The sequence below is a fragment of the Montipora capricornis genome, chromosome 2, assembly GCF_036669925.1.
Source record: "Montipora capricornis isolate CH-2021 chromosome 2, ASM3666992v2, whole genome shotgun sequence".
Taxonomy (NCBI): domain Eukaryota; kingdom Metazoa; phylum Cnidaria; class Anthozoa; order Scleractinia; family Acroporidae; genus Montipora; species Montipora capricornis.
Window position 1 is genome coordinate 25,472,367 of NC_090884.1, and position 21,345 is coordinate 25,493,711.

Sequence of the window (21,345 nt, forward strand, 5' to 3'; positions counted from 1 at the left end):
TCCCGGGGGGGGGGACTCCCATATGGAACAGACGGGGATGCTCGTCGGAAATTTTGAATTTAACCCTAAAGGAGACCATCTGGGCGTGGCTCAAGCTTGTTGTGACCCCTAAAGGAGACCAATCTGGGCGTGGCTTAAGCAAATTTTGACCCCTAAAAACAAGTTAAAAAGAGAATTTGACTTCTGTTTCTCTTCGCGTAATTCTGTGTTTCTTCGCGGAACCCTAAACGAGACCTTGGCGGCTTAAAATATTGGCGCTTTGCCCGGAACATCCTAAGCGAGACCAAAATCAAAAATTTACACCCCTAAGCGAGTCGACGAGCATCCCCGTCTGTTTCATATGGGAGTCCCCCCCCCCCCCCCCCCACCTCTGATGTCATCCCTTCCCCTGAAGAGTTAGTGGGAATGTTCTTTAGGCGGACTGACCCACCAGACACCCAAAATGGCTTCGCAGTTTTACCATACATCGAAGGTGTCACTGACGGAACCACTTCCAAGAATTCTCAACAATAACGGCATCCGAGCCACCACCAGACCAGACCAGACCAGACCAGACCCTGCAACAGGAATTTGCGTCCCCCAAATCAAGACCTCCACCAGATCGGCAAACGAACGTTGTCTATAAATCCCCTGTGCGGACTGCACATGGAATTACATCGGAGAAACGGGTAGTCTACGGGTAGATGCTTACACACGAGAAAAAAGGAACTCATACGAAAACCCAAAGTTTTTAAAAGTGGTTCGAATGTTGCCAGCCATGCGTGGCTCGAAGGCCACATTATTGATTTTTGCACGCGTCATCGACAGAGGCAATTCACGCGTAAGAAAAACCCTGGAATCCTGGTACACTGCAATTACTAGCCAGGCAGACAATAATTCTAAGCAGCTGCCGAGACAATACTCAATTTTATTGTAATCTTATCCATGTTATTAGCATTTCTTTTGTATTTTTTGTATTTTGTTGTATTTATTTATATTCGTTCGTTATTTTCCCACCTTTTTGTACAAATATATTTTTACCTTCGCTTTTTACACCTCACTATTGACACTATTTAAAGATTGCAGATTGGCAATCGAAAGCTCACTGTTTTTTAAAACTTTTAACCAGAGAACGTCTTTTTAACTTTTCAATTATGCCCCCTGGTTACTCATCTCTGGACATCAGAGACCTCCAATCTTTTCAAGCTGTGAAGTTTACTTGAAAGACTGTGACTTCATCTGCACAATCTTACTAAAAATGTTTCGGTGTTCTTGTCTATAAGAGACACTTGCTTTTAAGCAATATAGACAATTATAGAATTATCTCAATTATTATTTTCTCTTATAGACAATTTAAGAATTGTCCAGATTAAAGAGCGAGGATCACTTTTCTTCCTCGAAATAGATCTTCACACCATACACAAGACAATAATACAATCATGGTTTTTAACTTTTCAATCATACTGTTTTTAGGACGCTGTCACAGCCATCAGCAACCATCAATACTGGTCAGTAACAAGAAACCACGGCAAATAGTAAAGCAGTTTGTATATTTACCACCATGAAAAACATTTGGACACTTGTCGACTCATAAACTCATTGATTATAAATACTATTGAAGAGAATTCAGCCTCTTCATGAAAAAAAAAACTAATAGTCTACTTTGACCACAGGAAATCCAAAGTATCTTTACTTTAATTTGCTTCCTAAGAATTTTGTTCCTGATGAACCATCTGTAGTTTGCGCCAAGTTTTTTGATTTGTTTTTAAAGCCATCTGAAACAAAAAGAAAACACAAAAATTATGATCCAGATATTTAAAACTGCCAGGTTTTAGGCAGTTCACTTGCATGTTACCTACCAAACTGATTAAATTAACTACCAGCTTGGCAGGTTTACACTTCTGAGGCTCTTTTCAGGAGGTCCCTGAAGGCTCCATCTCAAAGCCAAATCAACTGAATAATTAATACCGCGGTATAAATTAGAAAATGATGATACTTCCCCAGTACAAGGCTAATAATAAACAATCATTGGATGAAGTTTTTGTGAAATCCGGAATAATCTGGGACCTTGATTATTCCGTATATCACAATTAAAAACCGAATCTAATAATTATTGTTTTATTAGACATTGTTTTGAAGAAAATAACGACAAATGCATTATCGCAGCAATCACAGTTTATTTTCAAACAGATTGCTCTTGGAAATCATGCATTGTGCGCGCAACCTACAGATTATTCACTAATCTGTAGGTTGTGCTGTTTCCCAGAATTAGCTGTAGGCTTTTAGCCAATGAGAAGACAGTTAGACAGATGGTGACTACAATGTATAATAATAATAATTAATATTATTATTGTATTACAACAATATCTGGCCCCAGTTGTTCAAAAGGTGGATAGCACTATCCAATGGACAACTCAATTGGTTTTGATAGTGATTTATCCGCTGAATAGCATTATCCACCTTTTGAACAGCCAAGGCCTCCAGGGACTTTATAAATCTGACCTGTGCAATTTCAACTTTTCTTTCCCACATGCGTACCTAGAAAAGGTTATATCATGATATTAAAAGAAAGACATTATAATTCCATAATAAGTCCGAAAGAAAGAATTAAGTCATATCCAAATCTATGTAAGAACAGATCTCTATACAGGTATGGGTTATTATGACAGATAAAGTAATTTAATAATATTGTCAAAACTTACTGTTTTGTTAAGTTCATATAAATCAGCTCGTTCTGTGACGTAATCCAGAACCTGAAATTAGACATACAGTAAGAATAGTGATTGTTGAGCTGCAATAAGTATTATTACAAGCCTGCGAATGAGATGTTGTGAATGAAACTTCTCAAATTGGCTCAATTACCAAAACATGACTTGCACCTGTTCTTCTGAACAAAAGTATAATTTTATTGTATTACAGTATGTATTCGTATTATTGATACAACTCTCTATACAAATCTACCATGACCAAACAAACTCCATTGTTTATGTCAAATGCTGTATTTTACTTACATCTGGTACTTTATAGTCCGTAAGTTGCTGCTTTAGCCTTGAATTTAATGTTTCTGCCTTTGTCCTCTCCTTGACAATGATACAGTCATAAAAGATAGTTAAGGTCAATTCAATAACGATTTTGAGAAAGCCTTTGACAATTAAATAATTATTTTAACAATTAATTTTATGCACAAACAACTTTGACAATTAACTTTTCACAGGAACTGATCTTTCACTATAAACAACCTTGGTTCTTTGGTCGTCTAAATGATTGTACATTTACAACCCACAAACCACTTTGCTGGAATCGAAGGACTCATGCCAGGGTATGTTTGCTAATAAATACAGCTAACCAAATGTAATTATTATTAGGTCAATCACTTCAATCTATTGACTTTTAGAAAACCTTAGAGAGTTGATTCCGCAGAGATTTGCAAAGAGTAATGTCACACCAAAACCATGCCATAATACGTTATTCGAAGAAAAGAAAATAATGAGTTACAATGTACCTTCTCGACCATTTGAGTTTCAGCATCAATCTTAAACAGCAACTCATTTCTTTGTGAAATTTCCGTCTTTAACCTTGAAGACTCCAATGTGAGTGTATTCAACTTTTTCTGTTTAATAAAATTAAATGCATAAAATATTCATCTGCACCAATTTGCCTCTGCAAGAAGAATCTCTTCTGGTATTTATAGACAGAATGCATAAATGGCGGTCAAAAAAATATTCTCTTGTTTATGTGCTAATTAGCCTCACTAGCCTTGTTTGCATGGACAAAATACAAAAGAAAGGTTGCTTGAGAGCGAGGCTAGTGAGTCTCATTTGCACATAAACAAAAGAATACATTTTTGGCCACCACTTAATATGCATTCGGTCAATACTGTATCTCTTGGTACTGTTGACTTTGGTTACATGTTATTAGCCATTACTCAACCTTAAATAAACATGCACCTTGAAAAAAGAACCTTGTTGCAACATTCATTAGATTGACCATTAGGTCTTGGAGCTATTAAGATGTTAGGTTTTAGATATCTGAGGTACTCATGGGGTTATATACCTACGTTTTTTAGTCTGACCCTCAACGAGAGGAACTAAAAGAAGCCACAAAAGATGTGACCATCACTCCTTGGTCGTGTTCTATTGGGATCAACCGTTTCAACCGCCACCGTTTTAGGTTGAAGCGGTTGAGGTTTCCGAATAGAACACTTTTTCAACCGTTTCGGTTGAAATGCGGTAATTCCTGGTAATAGTCATTACCAGACTTCTCAGCATTGAAAAGCGGAGGAAAAGCAACATGGTAGGATTGCTCGGCCTACTTTAAATGGCCGGGTAAACGAAAGTGGTCGCTGCCAATGCTTTTTCAACCGTTTCAACCTAGTTTGATGCCGGTTGAAAAAGTTGTTCAACCAAACCAACCGAAAACCGTTTTTTTTCCAAAATATAGAACACTGAAAAACCCAATCAACCCAACCAACTAAAAACGGTTGATCCCAATAGAACCCGACCTTTGTTTGCTGTATTAGTGGTATTCATGTCACAACTATAATTTACAATATTTTATAATAACCTCATACCTTATAGGTGTTGAGAATTTGTTGTACATTTGTGGACATGAGTTTGAGCCTCAAAAGATCTTGATTTTTCTCATCAATCTTTTCAAGGTACTGCTGGTTTTCAATTTTTAGCTGATTGAAATCGACTTCATGAAGTACTTCACCCATTTCTTCTTTCTACAAAGTAGGAAATGAAATGTCAATCACTTGATCATAAATTGCATTAACGTACAAATTGTACATACATGTAGAAGATTAATCAACTTTGCTGTACATTCCTGACAACTAGACTAAGTTTTAGTATAATTTTTCCACTGTCTTTTTTATTACTTTGTTCGAAGATTTGATTTGACTCTGGTTTTGGACTTTAAACTTTAAAAAAATACATTGGGGTAGCGCTCTGGCTGCAGTGTGCAGAAGGCAGAAGGCAGTTCAAGTGGGATTTGAACTTGGTATATACCTCTTAATTCTTTCAGAGGCAATTATGATGATCATTAAACCACGCGACTCATGACAGATTAACGGGGAAATATGAAGAATAATAAGAATTGTGTGCGTGACTGGAAATGAATTTTTGTGTTATCGTATGACTCTAACAGATATCATAATTTTATAATTCTCCCAGTATTGTTAAGAAAAAGTTACTGTATTAAATAGTAGAGACTTGCATTTAGCATCAGTTTCCTGGTTTTGATTGGAATCAATGCCGTTAAGATTCAACAGTTTTAAATGTAAACAAATATCCATGATCACACTTAAACTTATCATTGCGTCACAGAATGTGGACTGTGGACTTTGGACAATGGAATTGAAACTGGATATTTTATACCAATATATGCAGTTACAAGGTAATCCCTCATTTCAATCCTCCATGACCAATCTACACCCCTTTCAAATTTTCTCTAAGCTGTCACCTTCAATCTGTGACTTCAGATAGAACTGACAGTTAGATATCATTAGCACTTAAATCCAATGGATACATGCAGTGATTAACAAAACCAGTGCATACACTGACATAGACATTTACTTATATTCTGGCCTTTCTGACCTCTAAATTAAAACATACATGTAATGTAAGGTGAATGGATGTGCTTTCACGCTTGTTAGAGCCAGGATGTGCACAACTGACTGAACTTTTTGCTTTGTTTGAAGGGACAAAGTATAGGATTCGGCTCTGACTCTTCTCTTGCTCTCTTTTTTGTTGTTGTTTTTTTTGGGGTGGGGTTCGCGATCTTAATGCGCATGTGCAAAATATTTCATTGCATTGTAGAGAGACTTTTAGAGAAGGCACCCCAAGTAGAATTTGAACTCAGTCTCTCCTCATTCAGAGGCAAACTTGCAATGACCACTATACACCACAGAAGACTACATGTACGCATGACAGACTACTGACAGAGGAAATATTTGTTAAAGAATTGTCTGCATGACCAGAACAATTAAGTTTTCATTGCACGCAAATGCAGTTTCTGGTGAAACAGTCAACGAATAATGGTCATTTGCTTTTGTGGACCTCCCCTGACTGGGCAATGATTGCTCTCGTTCCATTTGGGCTGAGCTCGTCTACTTCCCAACCGTAAGGATCAAGGATGAAATGGCGCTAAAAGCTGGGCCATTTGAGGATGGCTGGCAACTTTGGAAAGTAAGAGTTTGGCTCACATAAGTTGACACATATTGAAGGTAAACTTAGCCTTGGTTCAGTTTCAAGGGTTGCTTCGAAATAACACCTCCTACCTTGTCATTTTATGGTGAAGGACTATATCAGTCCCTAAGTGAGATAATTTTATGTAAAATAACCCTGAAATAGTCTTTCAAACACCAAAAATGATTACCACAAGACAAGTTTGAACTTTGGAGGCCATTTTATTGTTATTCATATCGAGATTATATTTGTGCCGAAATTGCTGCCTCAAACGGTCACTTGTAGAGCTGGGCCACCTGTGGTTATTGTATGACTCAGTAACACATCTCACCAGGCTATAACAACATAATAATCTTCCGGTATTGTTAGGGAAAAGTATCAAATATTTTTAAATGGCGTTTCTAAAACGAGGGTAAGGGTAAGACCAAGGGTCAGGGTAAGGGTAAGGGTAAGGATACGAATACAAAAAGTATCCTAAACATGCATAAAAGCTAACCTTAGGCCTAATTAGGCCTAAACAAAAGTTTAAGGTTAGCTTTTATGCATTTTTAGGATACTTTCTGTATTCGTATCCTTACCCTTACCCTTACCCTGACCCTTGGTCTTACCCTTACCCTCGTTTTAGAAAGGCCGATTTTTAAACACCACGATCATAGAAACTAATGTAAAGCATCTGTTTTCTGGTTTTGATTGGAATCAATATGCCACTAACAGCAGTTTTAAATGTGAACAACAGTTATTCTAAGATTGCCCTTAACCCTATGGGTGGGTCATGGAATATGGACTTTGGACTTCATACTACAGAATTGACCTGGATATGAAAAAAAGTATGAGATAACAATGGCACACTGAGCGTAAATCAGAATAAACAGCAAACTGCAACAATAGCATGTACTGAACAAGATATTGTAGCATGAAATTAAAAAAACACTGAAATAATGTGAACTTTATGGGAAATCTGCTAAAAATCCTTAGAACAAAGTGTAGGTTACAGGTCGCCTTGTTAAACAAAAAAGCAGACAAAAACATACCTAGTTATTTAATTGTTCTTAAGTTGTTGTTCACATAATTGATGACAATAAAACGTAGAAACTTTAATGGGAATTGTCACTTTTTTATTTGAGTTATTATGATGTCACGTACATTGTACATAGGAATACCAACTGAAGAATACATGTAGGAATACATGAATGTGGTTGTTGACCTACACGAAAAACAATAACAATTACTAACCTGTTTTAGTTGCATGTGAAGTTTCCTCTTTTGAACCTTAAGAGTAGAGTTTTTGAGACGAAGTTTCTCAATAGCAGTGTCCTACAATCAAAAAAGGAGTTGATGTATAAACAACACCTTCGACACAAATTTAAAATAATAACACATACTCTCCTTGTCAGCTCCTGAGTAATACTATGTAAAATTTATCAATAAATTTAATGTAATAGTAACGTACATTGCACAATAACTTCGTAGTAGTTTAATTAAAGATTGATCAAGAGTTTTTTTTATCTCTAGTCACAATTATTCAGATACTCTGGGTGTAAATTATGAGTGTTTCATAACTGAATTATTAATTGTTGTTAATTGGCTTTGTGATTATATATATATATCGTTTAATCCACTCTTTGCAGTTAGAACTATGTATAAACTGAATTATCAAGCGGTATCATTTACAAAACTATTAAAAATAATTAAGGTATACTAATGTAAAATCTACATAATAATTAATCTAGAAATCTAAAAGTTATAAAATCATTAGCTCTCTTGGTTCTTGCCTCCTGGCGAACGGACTTTTCACTCCCAGATCTAAGATTGTAAGGAACATTATAAACATTAGCCTGAGGGCGGAGTTTCCACTTCGCAATGAACTTCCTACTTAATGTTTCTCGCCTGACTTCTAGACTTGGAAGGCCAGATATGGTCAGGGCTTCCTTATAACCAACACCCGGGAGTATTACCTTAAGGGCTCTCCTTTGTATAGATTCTAATTTAGATGACAAATATTCAGGAATGTCTTGCCAAGCAGCCACGGCATATTCCAAAATGGATCTGACAGAGCACTTATAAATATTTAAAATATTGCTATTCGCTACACCAGCTCTTTTAAGCACTCTTAGGGTATATAAACGTTTGGCGGCCTTACAATAAATATAGTCTATGTGGTCATTCCATTTAAGATCGTCTCTGATTTTAACACCAAGTAATTTAAAGGATGAGACACGTTCGAGCTGGTGATTTCCAATACAAATAGGTGGAATTACAGAGTTCGGGTACTCATTACACTTCCGAGGGTTTAGCTTCATCTTATGGGCAGCACAAAATGAATGTGTGTCTCTAACAGCCAAATCGAGAAGGCTTATTGAATTGCGAGGCAGGATTTCTACAACTGTGGTATCATCAACGTATTTTGCTCTCACATTCCAATCCTTCAGGAGTCTGTTTATCATAACCGAGAAAAGGGTGACACCCATCTTGGTCCCTTGGGGTATACCTCCATGGGTATGCTTCCAGTCCGATAAGACATTTCCGATGCGCACGGCTTGAGTTCTATTTGTTAAAAAAGATCTTATCCAACTGAAAAGCACTGGGTCCACACCAAGCAGTGATAATTCGTCCATAAGGATCTGATGGTCAATCAAGTCAAAACCCTTAGAAAAATCCGAGAAGAAGATTCTAACACAATTATTTCCACGGTCAATAGCCTCGTGGATTGCTTGTAGGAGGTAAACAAGGGCATGAGTTGTTGAATGTCCTTTCCTAGCAAATTGTTTGGAATCAATCTTATCTCCTATCTGTTGTAGAAGCCTCCTGTTCGTAAATCCCTCCAGGATCTTTGCAATACTATTAGTAAGGGAGATTGGACGGAGATCATTATCAATCTCTTGTGGCGGGGAAATCTTGGGTACTGGTGTTACGATCGACTGCTTTAATGATCCTGGAACAAATGAATCCTGTAATGACTGATTATAAATTGCGCAAATAACAGGTGCTAACTCAGGGGCGAACACTTTGAATATTTGATTAGAAATCCCGTCAGGACCTGGAGCTTTGTTTGATGACAAGTTATTTAGATCCCTCAAGACCTCGAATTCTGACACGAGTAGGCTAGGTGGTACAATAGTATGTCTAACAGGAGATTGAACCAAGAGTGTAAATTGTTCCGTAATACTGACAAAGAAGTCATTAATCCCATTTGCTAGAGCCAGACAATCCTGAAATTGGTCCGGTTGATCAGGGCCAATAAATCTATGAAACCATTCACCTTGATCAGAAGCTTGACCTGTTAGTTGTTTAATTTGTTTCCACCATTTAGCAGGATTTGAATGCGCTAGATCCTCAACTTTGTGAGAGTAATAATGCCGCTTTGCATACTTGATCGAATGCTGAACTTTTTTACGCCAAAACTTATAAATAATCGAGTCCTTGCCAAACCTGGTAAAAGCTTGTTGACGTTTAGAAATATAATATTTGAGTTTACCAGTAACCCAGGGTTTGTCTTGTATATGAATTCTCACAGATCGGAACGGGAAATAAATATCCATTGCGGTTGTGAGTTCACTCGTTAAAATTGCAAGTTTCTCGGAGCATGAAGGAGCAGCATATAGCAAATCCCAGCTCATTGTTGTCATCCACTCACCAAAATCCCTCCAGTTGCTTTTTCTCAAATCCCTCAACTTGATCTTACGAGTTGGGTTGGTAATCTTTTTAGGCAAGCTGGGGTTTGCTAGGATAGCATAATGATCTGAGGCCGCGATCTTGGGAAGCCTTGAAAGCTCAAATAAACTAGCCCTGTTCTTAAAAAAGCAGTCCAAAATGCCAGAGTCACGGGTGTAAAAGTTTACCATCTGTTTTAAATTATTGGGACCAGTGATTCGTGATAGGTCAAGATGTGTCGAAGTGGGATTAAAATCTCCTGTAATAATCACCATCGCGTTGTTGTATTTAGCGAGGAATGTATCCACCACTATCTGGATATGCTCACATAGAACCTGATTTTCGGGTTCACGGCAGGCAGTAGAATGATAAATAATTCCAAGCAGGATAATAGACACATTTCTTGGAAGAGAATGTGGTCTCAAAGAGAGCCACAAGGACTCAACATTACAATGATGGTAATCTGCTAACCACTTGCATGGGATAGAATTTGAGATGTAAGCACATACTCCACCACCATCGCGGTTCACCCTATCCGATCTAAAGATAGAGTAGCCAGGAATCGTGACAGCCATGTTCTGAATATTCGAAGAAAGCCATGTCTCAGTTAAACAAATGACTTGTGCTTTATTCAGAGATGCAACTTGCTGTAGTTCATCCACTTAAATTTATTGCTGTAGGTTGAAAAGTTGCAATTTACTACAGGTATGCAAAAGTGTTATTGTAAGTAAAGGAGTTGGTGATCACATTTAATCAATGATAATAGGGTGTGCATAATTATATACCAAGAAAAAAAAGTATCTTTAGTTAATATGTTTATATTGTAGACTTGTGAAGCATTAACTGATTGAACACTGCTCATCTCAGATTAAATTGGAACTCAAATTGAGCTTACCCTGGATCTAAGTTTGTCCTCCAGGTATTTGGTAACTCTCTCAGCAATAACTTTATTGGTTCTCTGAAATACATGTATGTACAGTACATTAAAAAATACAAATAAAAAACCTGCTTTGAGGCAACAAAAAATAGTTTCACAAATATACAGTCTTGAAAAGCATGTCTTCAATTACTCTCAAACACCAGATATACACGTAATTAATGACAATAACAATAATATTGTAATATTAAAAGTTACAGCAATTATGATAGTCACTGTGATAACGACAACAACAATGCAACCACTAAAATTTGCACCTCTCAGACATTTTTTTCAAAGAGTGCCTACAAAATTTCAACCATCCAGATTTCATTAAATAAAGTATTTTTTCAAACGGTGCCGCCAACCTGGTCGATTAGAGCAAATTGCCTTTTGCCGGACATCCTTTGTCAGGAGAGACCGTGGCGAATAAGTTGGAGGTGGCCTCCAAATCCATTCAGAAAATAGGCCATAAAGGATGAGCATGTCGCCCCACCGAAGTACATGTAGTTAAATATTATTGTAATAGACCGATTCTGCTATCTCAATGTTGTACCCAATTCAAACCTTTTGGGAATAAAACGTTTTGTTCCAAGCATTTCCATATCATTTAAATGTGAATGCTTCATTGTCATGCAAATTCAAAACATAAAGAATCTTAACCCCGAGAGATTTGAATTGGGTACAACATTGAGTTAGCCGAATTGGTCTATGCCCAGCTGGTTGGTTGGATTTTAACAGTATAAACTCCAATGGCATCTTGCTGGGCAGGACTTCTGAGAAATTCAGGAAAAGACACAAGACATGAAGGCTGAGTGAGGCCGTCCCTCCCAAGATGCACCGTCGACATCAAAAAGGGGACCGGGTACACATCTCAAGAAACGACTCAAGCAAGGCGATCCAGGTGTCAATCAGTCGGACAAGATTGCCAAACAACACAACATTGATACTCCAAGGCTAAGAATTTGAGAACAAGTGGAAAGCCAATGACAAGATGACCCTATCACCCAATTGCCCGGCAACAACACATGGACAGAAGCCATCATGAAAAAATCATGCAACCCAAATGCAAACTCAAATTGTAGCACAAGTTTGTGTCTTAATTGAGTTACATGATTTAAAAAAAATGTCTGTGTCTGTCCTATTTAGGAAGTGGCGAAACCAAAATATCCTGGCTTGTTTGAAATCTATGAATGCCGTACCACTTCCTGTTTGTGCTGATAAAAATTGGTAGAGTGGGAAGCAACACATCAAATCGGGAGGTTTGAAACGTCTGCACTATAAAATGTGATAATGTAACATCTGTTTTTAATTCAGGAGAGAATTGACAGAGCAGAGAACCTTGAAATCTGATTACTACCTGATTAACAGCTCCTTTGACAATATCTCTTTCAAATTCATATGAAGACTTCTTAACTTCAGCACTTCTGATATCAGCTTCTTCCATGACAGCCTGTAACAAACAAAATAAATTATGTTGTAGTTGAGATTTTTCTTGCTTAACATTTTGTCGGACTGGTTTGTTTTTTACTTTGTTTGTCTTTAGTTAAGACTTTTTGACAAAACAGTCATTATCATGATCTGCAGCAAAGGAAAAGAAATCCCTACTTTGAAAACTTTTTTAACCGAGGACATTTCTTTAATGCAACATGTACAATCAGTTTCCAGTAAACACTTCAAGGCACGCAATTAACCATTTTTAAAAATACTTTATGTATGTGTTTTCTTTGCACTTAAGAGTGTCTTATTATGTGAAATGTGATCTGACACATACATGTATAAAAAGAATTCCTGCAAAAGGAGATAGAAAATTTGGCAATGTAGATTTATACATTCTCTAAAGTCACTTACTCGGAAGTTATCGAGTATCTTTTCAGATTCATCCTTGAGCTTTTCAATTTCATCTCGTAACTCTTCCAGTTCTCGCTGGGCAATATCACACTTCTGCTCTGCAGTTAACTTTAAGTGCCTAGAAAAATTTCACAGGAAAAATGGTACCATTAACGGAAAACAAAAATAATAATTATTTTTTATATTGAGTTACAGAGTCAGACTCTAATATTATGTCAAAGTAAACATTCAAGTGTTTCTGTGACATGAACCAAGGAATTGAGAACACAGCAAAATGGTACTATGTTAAGAGAGAACTTTTAACTGGCTATTTTAATAACATTCACAATTTTACTTGCATAAGAAACGCTGATAATACATGTAGTCTCAAGTTATGATTACCTTTGATTTTATCACAACAAAATATTACTCAAATTACATTATCACCAAGTGCAATTGAATCCTTTCTTCATTTATACATTTACCTGTCTAAAGATGGTCCCCTTGATCTTGATTTCTTTCTCAATCCTCTATGACTGGACTCAATCACTGGTTGAGTAGGGCCTTGGGTGGCTTATATAGTTGAATGTAATAAAACAAAACAGTGAACAGTGAAACCTAAAGCAATCACCAAATGGTGACATATAACCTCAGATGACAAACAACAAAATTTTCCTTTGTTTCAGATTATCATCAGGTGATAATTAATATAGAAAAAGAAAAATCAAAATTAAACTGGTTTTAGAAATTTTAAACCAAGAAAAAACATTGAACCACAACATATATACCAAAACTTACCAGCCTGTTGCAGTTTTATGTCCTTTGGATCCACCCTTTTCAGATATTTTTCAAACATTGTAGTTTCATTTTTGAGGACGTCATTGGCATGTCTGTGATACACAAAATTTTAATCATCAGATCATGCCACAGTTTACACAAAACAACGATTACATGATCATCATACTCATAGTGGAAAATTTTATTTTCTTTAAATATGGTAGCTCACATACACAAGTCATGTACTCCAGAATGCTGAAGACAAGTAATTAACATTATCCCTTCACCAAATGGCTTAATTAATAAATTATTACTTTGATTACACATTATTAGCAGACTTTCAGCCTGGGTAGTCATGTATGTTTTAAAATTTTTACTTTATTTCCCTATTCTACATTCCGTTATGCTTTGTGAACAACTTTTATCAGCCTCAAGGAAATTGACTCAGACATATCACGCAACGGGGGGAATGCTGCAGGACAGTACATCCAAAAGCGGTTGCGAAGGAGACTACATACATGTAAATCTGCAACTGATATGCTCACTGTCTATGGTAACCGTTGTATATGTAACAATACAAACTGGCTTCCATCATCCTAGTCCTCTTACATGAAGTCTATTTGAGCAAATAATGCAACTGAGGGATGGCACTTCTTTCTGAACTGACTTTTAAACTACATGTACATGTAAGAACCTCCTGCACGGCAATTAGCATTAGGCTGCTGCAGCAGTGATCTAACCCGAAGGTCATGGGTCCAATTCCCACCCCGGTCAGAGTTTTCTCTGTCCTTGTGTGGACCCAATCCATTAGTAGGGATAACACCCACATGGTCTATATGGGTAGTAAACTTAAGCACTTCACATTACACCCTTTAGTAATAGTTAAGTCTGTTGAAATATAAGTGTTACACGGCCATTACGCTTGCAAAAACGCTATTATTAGCGGTATATTGTAAATAAAGCAATATGTAAATAAAGCAATTTTGCCAATATCTGACATTTGCAGACTGCAGACTAATCCTAAATCACAGTTATTGAAAGCTAACCGTTTTAAAATGGGTGCTAAGACTTAAATACTGTGTATCAGCGCTATTTGTAGGCAGTGTCATACACCTCAATTTTGCTCCTCCCGACTGTCTCAGCTACTCTGGTCAATTTCAGGTTTTCTTTGGTTGAATCATATCAACTTGATGTTTGCATTGAAACAAATTATTAAAATAAAAGCTTAGGGATTATTTTTTCTTTCCTGTAAATGACAATTAAATTTGCTTATAGTCAATTATCACGCATTCAATTAAGCCAGAGTAGCATCAAACCGTGTTTGGGCAACCTGGTTGCAGTAACAGTATTATAAACGCCGTGATTTAGAAACAAGGACAACTGTGCCCACGATTGCTAGTGATTATATTAGACTTACAAATTCTCTTGAACAAGATTATACAGTTCCTCGTCCGTAAGTTCAGCAAGAGGTTCTTCATCGTGGTCTAAAGAACTGCTCATGTCCACATCTGACATCGCCATATTGATTTTCCTGCTTTTACATTGAAGGTTTCCATGGGAACAGCTGTTAGATCACACAAGCGAGGTAGTACCCAACGTGTTCCTGGAATCGAGGTTAAACGTTCAGAGACGTTTTGCGGCCATCTTTGAGTTTTTCAAAGTTTGGTAATTTTTGTAATCCGGTTGCATCCTGAATTTCTCAGTTCGCAACCATGAAACTTGTCAGGTAGGTGAATGTATATTTTTTTCTTCCTTTGTTAGATTATATTATTTCGTTAACGTTTCTGATGTGTGCATTCTTTACAGGTTTTTGATGAAGCTAAGCCACGAGACGGTAACCATCGAATTGAAAAATGGAACAGTCGTTCATGGAACGATCACAGGCAAGTTTGGCTGTAGCTACGAGAGGCAGAAGTGTTAGATTTTAACGCTAAATTGTTTGGAAAGTGAAAAATTATCTCTGAACACTAACATTAAGAACATGAACATTAAGATGATGGTCATGAATGCGGTTGCAGCAACAACACATAAACGATGATAATAATTTTATTGTGCTCTGTACTTAATTCAGCCGCTTGGTTTCTTTAGAATAATTCAGCCACTTGGATTTTTTCGAACAGCCTTGACATTGGTTGGTTAAGGTAGGGAGGAGAATTGAGTTGATGATCTTGAGTGCAAGGGACGCTGACTTGCTGGAGAAGTGATCCTGCATTACATAAAGGGGCTAAATTGCAGAATACCCCGCAACTTATTTGCATTTCATAGAATAAGCTCCATTGTATTCAGAATCGTTCTTCAAAGAGTGCCGCCTAGGGGAAACAATAGTGGTGTGCTGTGGCAGGGTATAGGGAAGATATCTGTTTACAAACATTGCTTTTGTCATTCAAGTTTGCCAATCACAGGAATAAAAGACCCTTTGCTTTGACAGCCAATGAGGCTCCGGTTGGCATATTAATGACAATATGTGACATCAACAACATCTTCTGTTCTGCAATTCCTCCTATGTAGGTGGTACTTGTAGCTTGCTTCATTAGCTTTGTGTGTCCTTATTTTGCTCTGCCCTTCCTAAGATGGTCATCCTCTGTGAAGATGCTTTCAACTTCAAGGTGTTTGAATTAAATAATTTCTCCTGCTCTAGCTGATAGCTGTTGGTGTTTATGGTGAGGTTGCCTGGTGTTCTGCTCAATTTCATTGTTTCAGTCTTGCTTAGGCTTACTCTCGTGTTGTATGCGTCGCATGCATTACCCTGGCTGTGGCATTACTGGGCTGGAGAAGTCAGGAGGTAGCCCTGGCTGGTAATGACAACTGTCTACCAGGTGATTGTATGGCTGCAGACTCTACCCCCATCAGATGTGTCATTTGTATCCTGAAGGATCTCTTAAATTGTCAGTACATGTATGAAGAGACCTGGAGCAATGAGTGATACTATGCACCATTATCTCAAACTTAACACATCTCTCTGGACAACCTCCATCCTACCCCTGAAGCATTTTGAACTATTGGAATTAAATTGTTCAATTTCCCATCCCTGGTGCCAAATATCTACCTAGACCTATCTATATCCGTCCATCTATGGGAAATAGAAAAAAGGAGCCCACACTGTCGCTCTATCACAAGAGTTGTTTGCTAAAAAGGTAGAAGACCTCTGACAATCACTGTTCACTGGCAAAACATTTTCCTCACAGGACCGTTTTATTCTCTTTTCATCTGGTCAAACCTTGTAGGGAACCTCCACTCTTTAAACAAATGTCACAAAAATGTTCCAATTGTACTTGTTAGAAGATCTGTTACAAAAAAAATGACTTACATGGTGAAATAGTTTTTTTATCGTCTTCCAAAGATCGGCCACAACGCTTTTGGTGCCGCCATCTTGAATGTCGCGCAATGCAAGTTGGGTACTGATCACATTTCGTAGTTGCTTTGCTGTCCGGTTCATGGGAACTTTGAGTCAAAATCTGTTTTTTTGTAGAAAGCAAGCAAAAACCAGAAAAGATACTAGCATAAGTTCCATGTTTTTCCAAAAGATGACAGACTTGTCAATTCAAGCTATCAGCTGGCATAACAGGGCATCGATCACAAAGGTCGAAAGGCGATCATGAGTGCCTAAATTTGCAAGCAAAGAATTGTTTTCTTCTTCGGCTTGATTTTCTATTCTTTCTTTGCTTGTGAGTATTCTGGTTCCAACTGATCCCTGAAGGAAGAATCTGCATCTTCTCCATTAAACTGAATCTTGTCAGGAAAATAATTATACACAATATAAACAAGGCAACAAGACTTGAAGCAAAGCAACCACGAAACGCCATCAGTACCCAACTTGCATTGCATGACATTTAAGATGGCAGCACCAGGAAGTGTTGAGGCTGATCTTTGGAAGACTATAATAAAAAATTATTTCACTAGGTAATATTTTTTTTTGTTACAGATCTTCTAATACATACACATGGAACATTTGTTAAAACAATGCAGGTTTCCTTTAAGCCACAAAACCAATCTAAATTCTCATTGACTGAAATGTTCAGCTTATCACATACATGTATTAATTAATGTTCTACATTAACCATCATTTAAAGAAATCCCTCAAGTTAATTTTCAAGAAGTGGTTCTTGTCCATTTTTTGACATCTGTCTATCTGTTCATGTGTAACAATAATTTTAACATTTACTTTACTCTTTGTATTTTAGGTGTGGACATGAGCATGAACACCCACTTGAAAGCTGTCAAAATGACAATAAAGAACAAGGAGCCTGTACAGCTGGAGTCCCTTAGCATCAGAGGCAATAACATCCGTTACTTTATTCTCCCAGAAAGTTTACCTCTAGATACACTTCTTGTAGATGATGCTCCTAAAGCAAAAGCTAAGAAAAAAGAAGCTGGTATGTTTCATTATGTTTTTCTCACGACACTGTACATGTACTTGAAATGTGGAGCACTGTGCAACAACCTGCTGCTTTGTTTGCGGCTAAAATTCATGTGGATTTATTACAGTTTTGTTTTTACCCAGTAATCCTGAATTCTTTAAGTTTTTTTTGGTTGAGAACAATGGCAAGGGGGATGAAAACAACACCATGAAGCTTTAATGGCTTCAAAAGGTGTTGCATGTGCAGCATGTACATGTATGCTGTATTTAAGGACATAAACATTAAGCAGTATGAATGAAATCTGGATCTTTCATTCTCTACATAACATTACATGTACTTCAATTGCATTCCTACTACATGTAATCCAGATGTAAGGTTCTCATTGTTACTAAAACATGGAACGACCTAAAGCCAGCTTTTAGAATCTCTGTACAGTGGCCAATTTACATTATCAACTCCATTGATAAAACCAAAATTTTTGTATACTACTTCGCCACCGACGCAGCACCACAGTTTCTTTAGAAACTACCCCCTTCTAAAACCACCTACAACCACCTCAAAAAAAATCTACAACCACCTCAAAAACATCTACAACCACTCACAAAGAATTGAATACCATCTTAAACAATCCATAATTGTCTAAAATAAGCGAGAGGCAACAATAATTATTTGGTTACCATTTAGCCAAGAAATCCGGATGGAATGATTGTGGCATAAAGTTAAACGATTTTCTGAATTTGTTTAAAACCAACCGGATGAGAACGGCGCTTTACCCAGCATTCCATCCTGTAAACCGCGCTAAAATATTGTGAGAAAGGGCCTGGAAGCGGAACAGTCATCTAGAATTCGGGAAATTTGTGATGGCTCCATTGGCTTGTTTAAGATGGTAGTCAATTCTTGTTTTTGAGGTGGTTGTAGATGGTTTTAGGTGGTTTGAGGTCGTTCCATGTTTTAGTAACTATGGTAAGGTTCTTCGCCATTATATACTGTACAATGCAATCAAGATGGGATATTCACGAACTCATGAGATAATTTCAATTGTACAAATGTTAGTTTTTAAATGAAATTTTAATTGGTGTTGCCATGTTGCTAAAACACCCTATTGGCAGTAATGAAAAGTGGAGTACTTGAAAGTCTACTGGATGAAAGCTCAGTACTTACAATTTATAGACCATATTAAGAAGTGGTGGCTAAGTAATTATTCTTTTGTCTTCATGCTAATCATCCTCACTAGCCTCATTTTCACGAACAAAATTCAAAAGAAATGTTGCTTCAAAGGGAGGCTACGCCGCTAGTGAGGATGATTGGCACAAAGACAAAGGAATAATTTTTTGGCTGCTTTTTATGAATATGGTGTAGTGATGAGTTGACTAGTGCTGGTCTCAAGCCCTACCGTAGGTGAAAGGGGACTGACATGTTTTTCTTTTAACAGCTGCAAGAGGGCGTGGTCGCCTGCCTCCTGGTGGTAGAGGTAGAGGGCGTGGCAGAGGCAGGGGAAGAGGAAGAAGATAGCAACAAAGGGTTAATGACATCATACTTGCTTATATACGAATTGAACATCTTTGTTATAGCAGTATCTTCATCAGTGCCTGCCAGGCTTTACATGTACATTGCAATGTACCAGTTATTTACTGTTATCACTGGCGTTTCCCCGTTGTGATTTTTGTGTCGAGCACTGGTGATATTCTACAAACTAAGTCTTCATTTTCACTCTCAATGTTGGGGAAAAAGGAACTTTGACAATCGCCTTGTGTACAGAATTTGTGGCAGACATAACTGTAACCTAGAGAAAATGTGTAGGAAAAGGCACATTGCTTTTGTAGTTGTATTGCTTTCAACATGACACTACTGGTCTTGTCTCTTGTCACTTTACATAGAATAACTAGCATAGGAACTTAAAGCCTTTCTAAAAATAAAATGATGGGACATTGCTTTTTTTCTTTCGTGCAAGATGTAAATAAAGGTTTTGTATCAATCATTTTGTTTCCAGTCCAGTTTACTCAAATATGGTGTTCCGTAGACGATACACATTCGGATTTTCCCAAGGTCCGTTTAAGCAGGTAACGCGAAAGCGAAATCATTAAATGGTATTTTTGCAAAAAAACATTGCGAGACAAGTTGCACGAAAAATTTCACAGTGTAAAAGAGCCTTTAGCCCTGTTGGCCGGCTCAAAAACAAAAAAAAACCAAACCAATTACAATCCACTCCAGGTTTCACATTGCCAAGTATTTTGCTATTATCTTCTGTCACAAACGACATACAAACGAAATGCTCCGTTACCAAAGCCTATTATGCGCTCCTGACACACTCTCTCTCTATCCTCAGTCATCACTGACAGTTGCAACCAAACTTTTACATAACTTCCGCATCCGATGTAAACGCCACAAGGTGTCTTAATTACATTATATTGTTTTGGTTGGGAAACGAGAAGCCTGTTTCCACTTGGACTGAATCATTTTGCAAAGGACAACTGGATTTTTGCGTGTGAGTTGGACCATAAGGGACTCGGGGAAGCAAGATCATGAAACTACGTTTATGGGACAATTGTCTTGAACTGAAAGCAATGTTCATGTGCCAACGTTTGATACCTTCGTCCAACGATAAGTCCACTGCAAGAATAAACGCGCACTGGTGGCTCAGTCGGTTGAGCATCGGGCTGCCATGCGGGAGGTCGTGAATACGACTCCGGCCGGACTAACACTCAGGGTCTTAAAATAACTGAGGAGAAAGTGCTGCCTTTCAGTGTAATAGACCATATTCGTATTCCCGGTATTGGACTGGAACTAGCTTGCAATGGAGGCTAATGCGGGGGAATATATTAAAAAGTATCTGCATTTGAAAAGATTTCCCCGTATTAGCCTCCATTGCAAGCTAGTTCCAGTCCAATACTGAAAATACGAATATGGTCTATTACATCCGCAGATGGTCAGACTTTCCAGTCTTCTCGGGCGAAGGACTATAAACCGTCTGTGGGACTCCGTAGGACGCTAAAGATCCCACACACTATTCGAAAAGAGTAGGGCACGGAGTCTGGCCTTTCCTGTAATCCCAATGTGGTCGGCTTGACGTAATATTCTGAATGGAGTTGATCAGGAGTATCAAGTATTTATGAGTCATGAGTCATGAGTTAGTGCAGTTACCCTAACCCATAAAACGAAAACTAAAATTTCAGAGAGTGCCTAGGCCAAATCACTGAAACGAGGGCTTAGCTTAATCAATAAATTATTGCTATATATTGACTGTGAGTCACATTGACTCATTGACTCATAAATCATGGGACCTCGATGAAACCATATAACAGCAAACAGACAGCAGTCAAATTGAACAAGTGCTGAAACTGGTAAACCTAAACTGAGATTGTGTCCTAGCTCTCGACTGACACCTTGTGAATGTTAGAATGAAAACTACATTAAAGACTCGTTTGACAAGAAATTTCCCTTTTATTTCCAAATCCTAGTCATTGATCTATTAAAGGACTGAATATCTTGAGAGGATATTTTCCTTTAAAGGCATCCTCCAGCTCATTGTTTACCTGGGTCATTTTCAGTGATTGGCCAATCAAAACCGTGCCCATTTTCTTTGCGTTCTGATTGGCTATTCTGTTGTGATGGGCTATTGGGTCTTTTGAGTGAAAAGACCCCGAAT

The 21,345-nt window shown here is 37.6% G+C and overlaps 3 protein-coding genes across 5 annotated transcripts in view; 2 read left to right on the forward strand and 1 right to left on the reverse strand.

The window, feature by feature from the left end:
* LOC138039164 (uncharacterized) overlaps nucleotides 1-15,024 on the forward strand; it is a 20,007-nt gene extending 4,983 nt beyond the window's left edge. The window contains exons 2-4 of one of the 3 annotated variants that reach the window (XM_068885357.1): nucleotides 1,453-1,514; nucleotides 3,194-3,298; nucleotides 14,890-15,024. In XM_068885357.1, coding sequence (XP_068741458.1) covers nucleotides 1,453-1,514; nucleotides 3,194-3,298; nucleotides 14,890-14,991 — 269 coding nt within the window. In that variant the 3' untranslated portion in view covers nucleotides 14,992-15,024. Of the gene's footprint in view, nucleotides 1-1,452; nucleotides 1,565-3,193; nucleotides 3,473-14,889 lie in introns of those variants that run through there. The other 2 variants (XR_011130378.1, XR_011130377.1) reach the window with 2 other exon arrangements.
* Nucleotides 1,408-14,880, reverse strand: LOC138039165 (cilia- and flagella-associated protein 263-like). The gene is made up of 13 exons (XM_068885358.1): nucleotides 14,759-14,880; nucleotides 13,363-13,454; nucleotides 13,050-13,137; nucleotides 12,586-12,703; nucleotides 12,095-12,187; nucleotides 10,714-10,776; nucleotides 7,401-7,481; nucleotides 4,550-4,705; nucleotides 3,482-3,589; nucleotides 2,991-3,059; nucleotides 2,682-2,732; nucleotides 2,482-2,517; nucleotides 1,408-1,754 (listed from the first exon to the last, which is right to left on the reverse strand). Exons 1-13 carry the CDS (start codon nucleotides 14,860-14,862, stop codon nucleotides 1,686-1,688), a joined length of 1,128 nt encoding a protein of 375 aa, XP_068741459.1. The 5' UTR covers nucleotides 14,863-14,880; the 3' UTR covers nucleotides 1,408-1,685.
* On the forward strand, nucleotides 14,932-19,677 carry LOC138039167 (small nuclear ribonucleoprotein Sm D1-like). The gene is made up of 4 exons (XM_068885360.1): nucleotides 14,932-15,067; nucleotides 15,148-15,224; nucleotides 17,523-17,714; nucleotides 19,132-19,677. Exons 1-4 carry the CDS (start codon nucleotides 15,054-15,056, stop codon nucleotides 19,209-19,211), a joined length of 363 nt encoding a protein of 120 aa, XP_068741461.1. The 5' UTR covers nucleotides 14,932-15,053; the 3' UTR covers nucleotides 19,212-19,677.
* The last annotated feature ends 1,668 nt before the right edge of the window (nucleotides 19,678-21,345 follow it).

Excerpts from the sequence above, each read along its gene's own strand:
- LOC138039167 (XM_068885360.1), top strand. Across the intron at positions 15,225-17,522 it reads CGTTCATGGAACGATCACAG|GTGTGGACATGAGCATGAAC; the intron begins GCAAGTTTGGCT and ends TTTGTATTTTAG. Across the intron at positions 17,715-19,131 it reads AGCTAAGAAAAAAGAAGCTG|CTGCAAGAGGGCGTGGTCGC; the intron begins GTATGTTTCATT and ends TTCTTTTAACAG.
- LOC138039165 (XM_068885358.1), bottom strand. The coding sequence starts at position 14,862 with ATGGCGATGTCAGATGTGGACATGAGCAGTTCTTTAGACCACGATGAA. Across the intron at positions 4,706-7,400 it reads TTCACATGCAACTAAAACAG|AAAGAAGAAATGGGTGAAGT; the intron begins GTTAGTAATTGT and ends CCTACTTTGTAG. Across the intron at positions 3,060-3,481 it reads AAACTCAAATGGTCGAGAAG|GAGAGGACAAAGGCAGAAAC; the intron begins GTACATTGTAAC and ends ATCATTGTCAAG.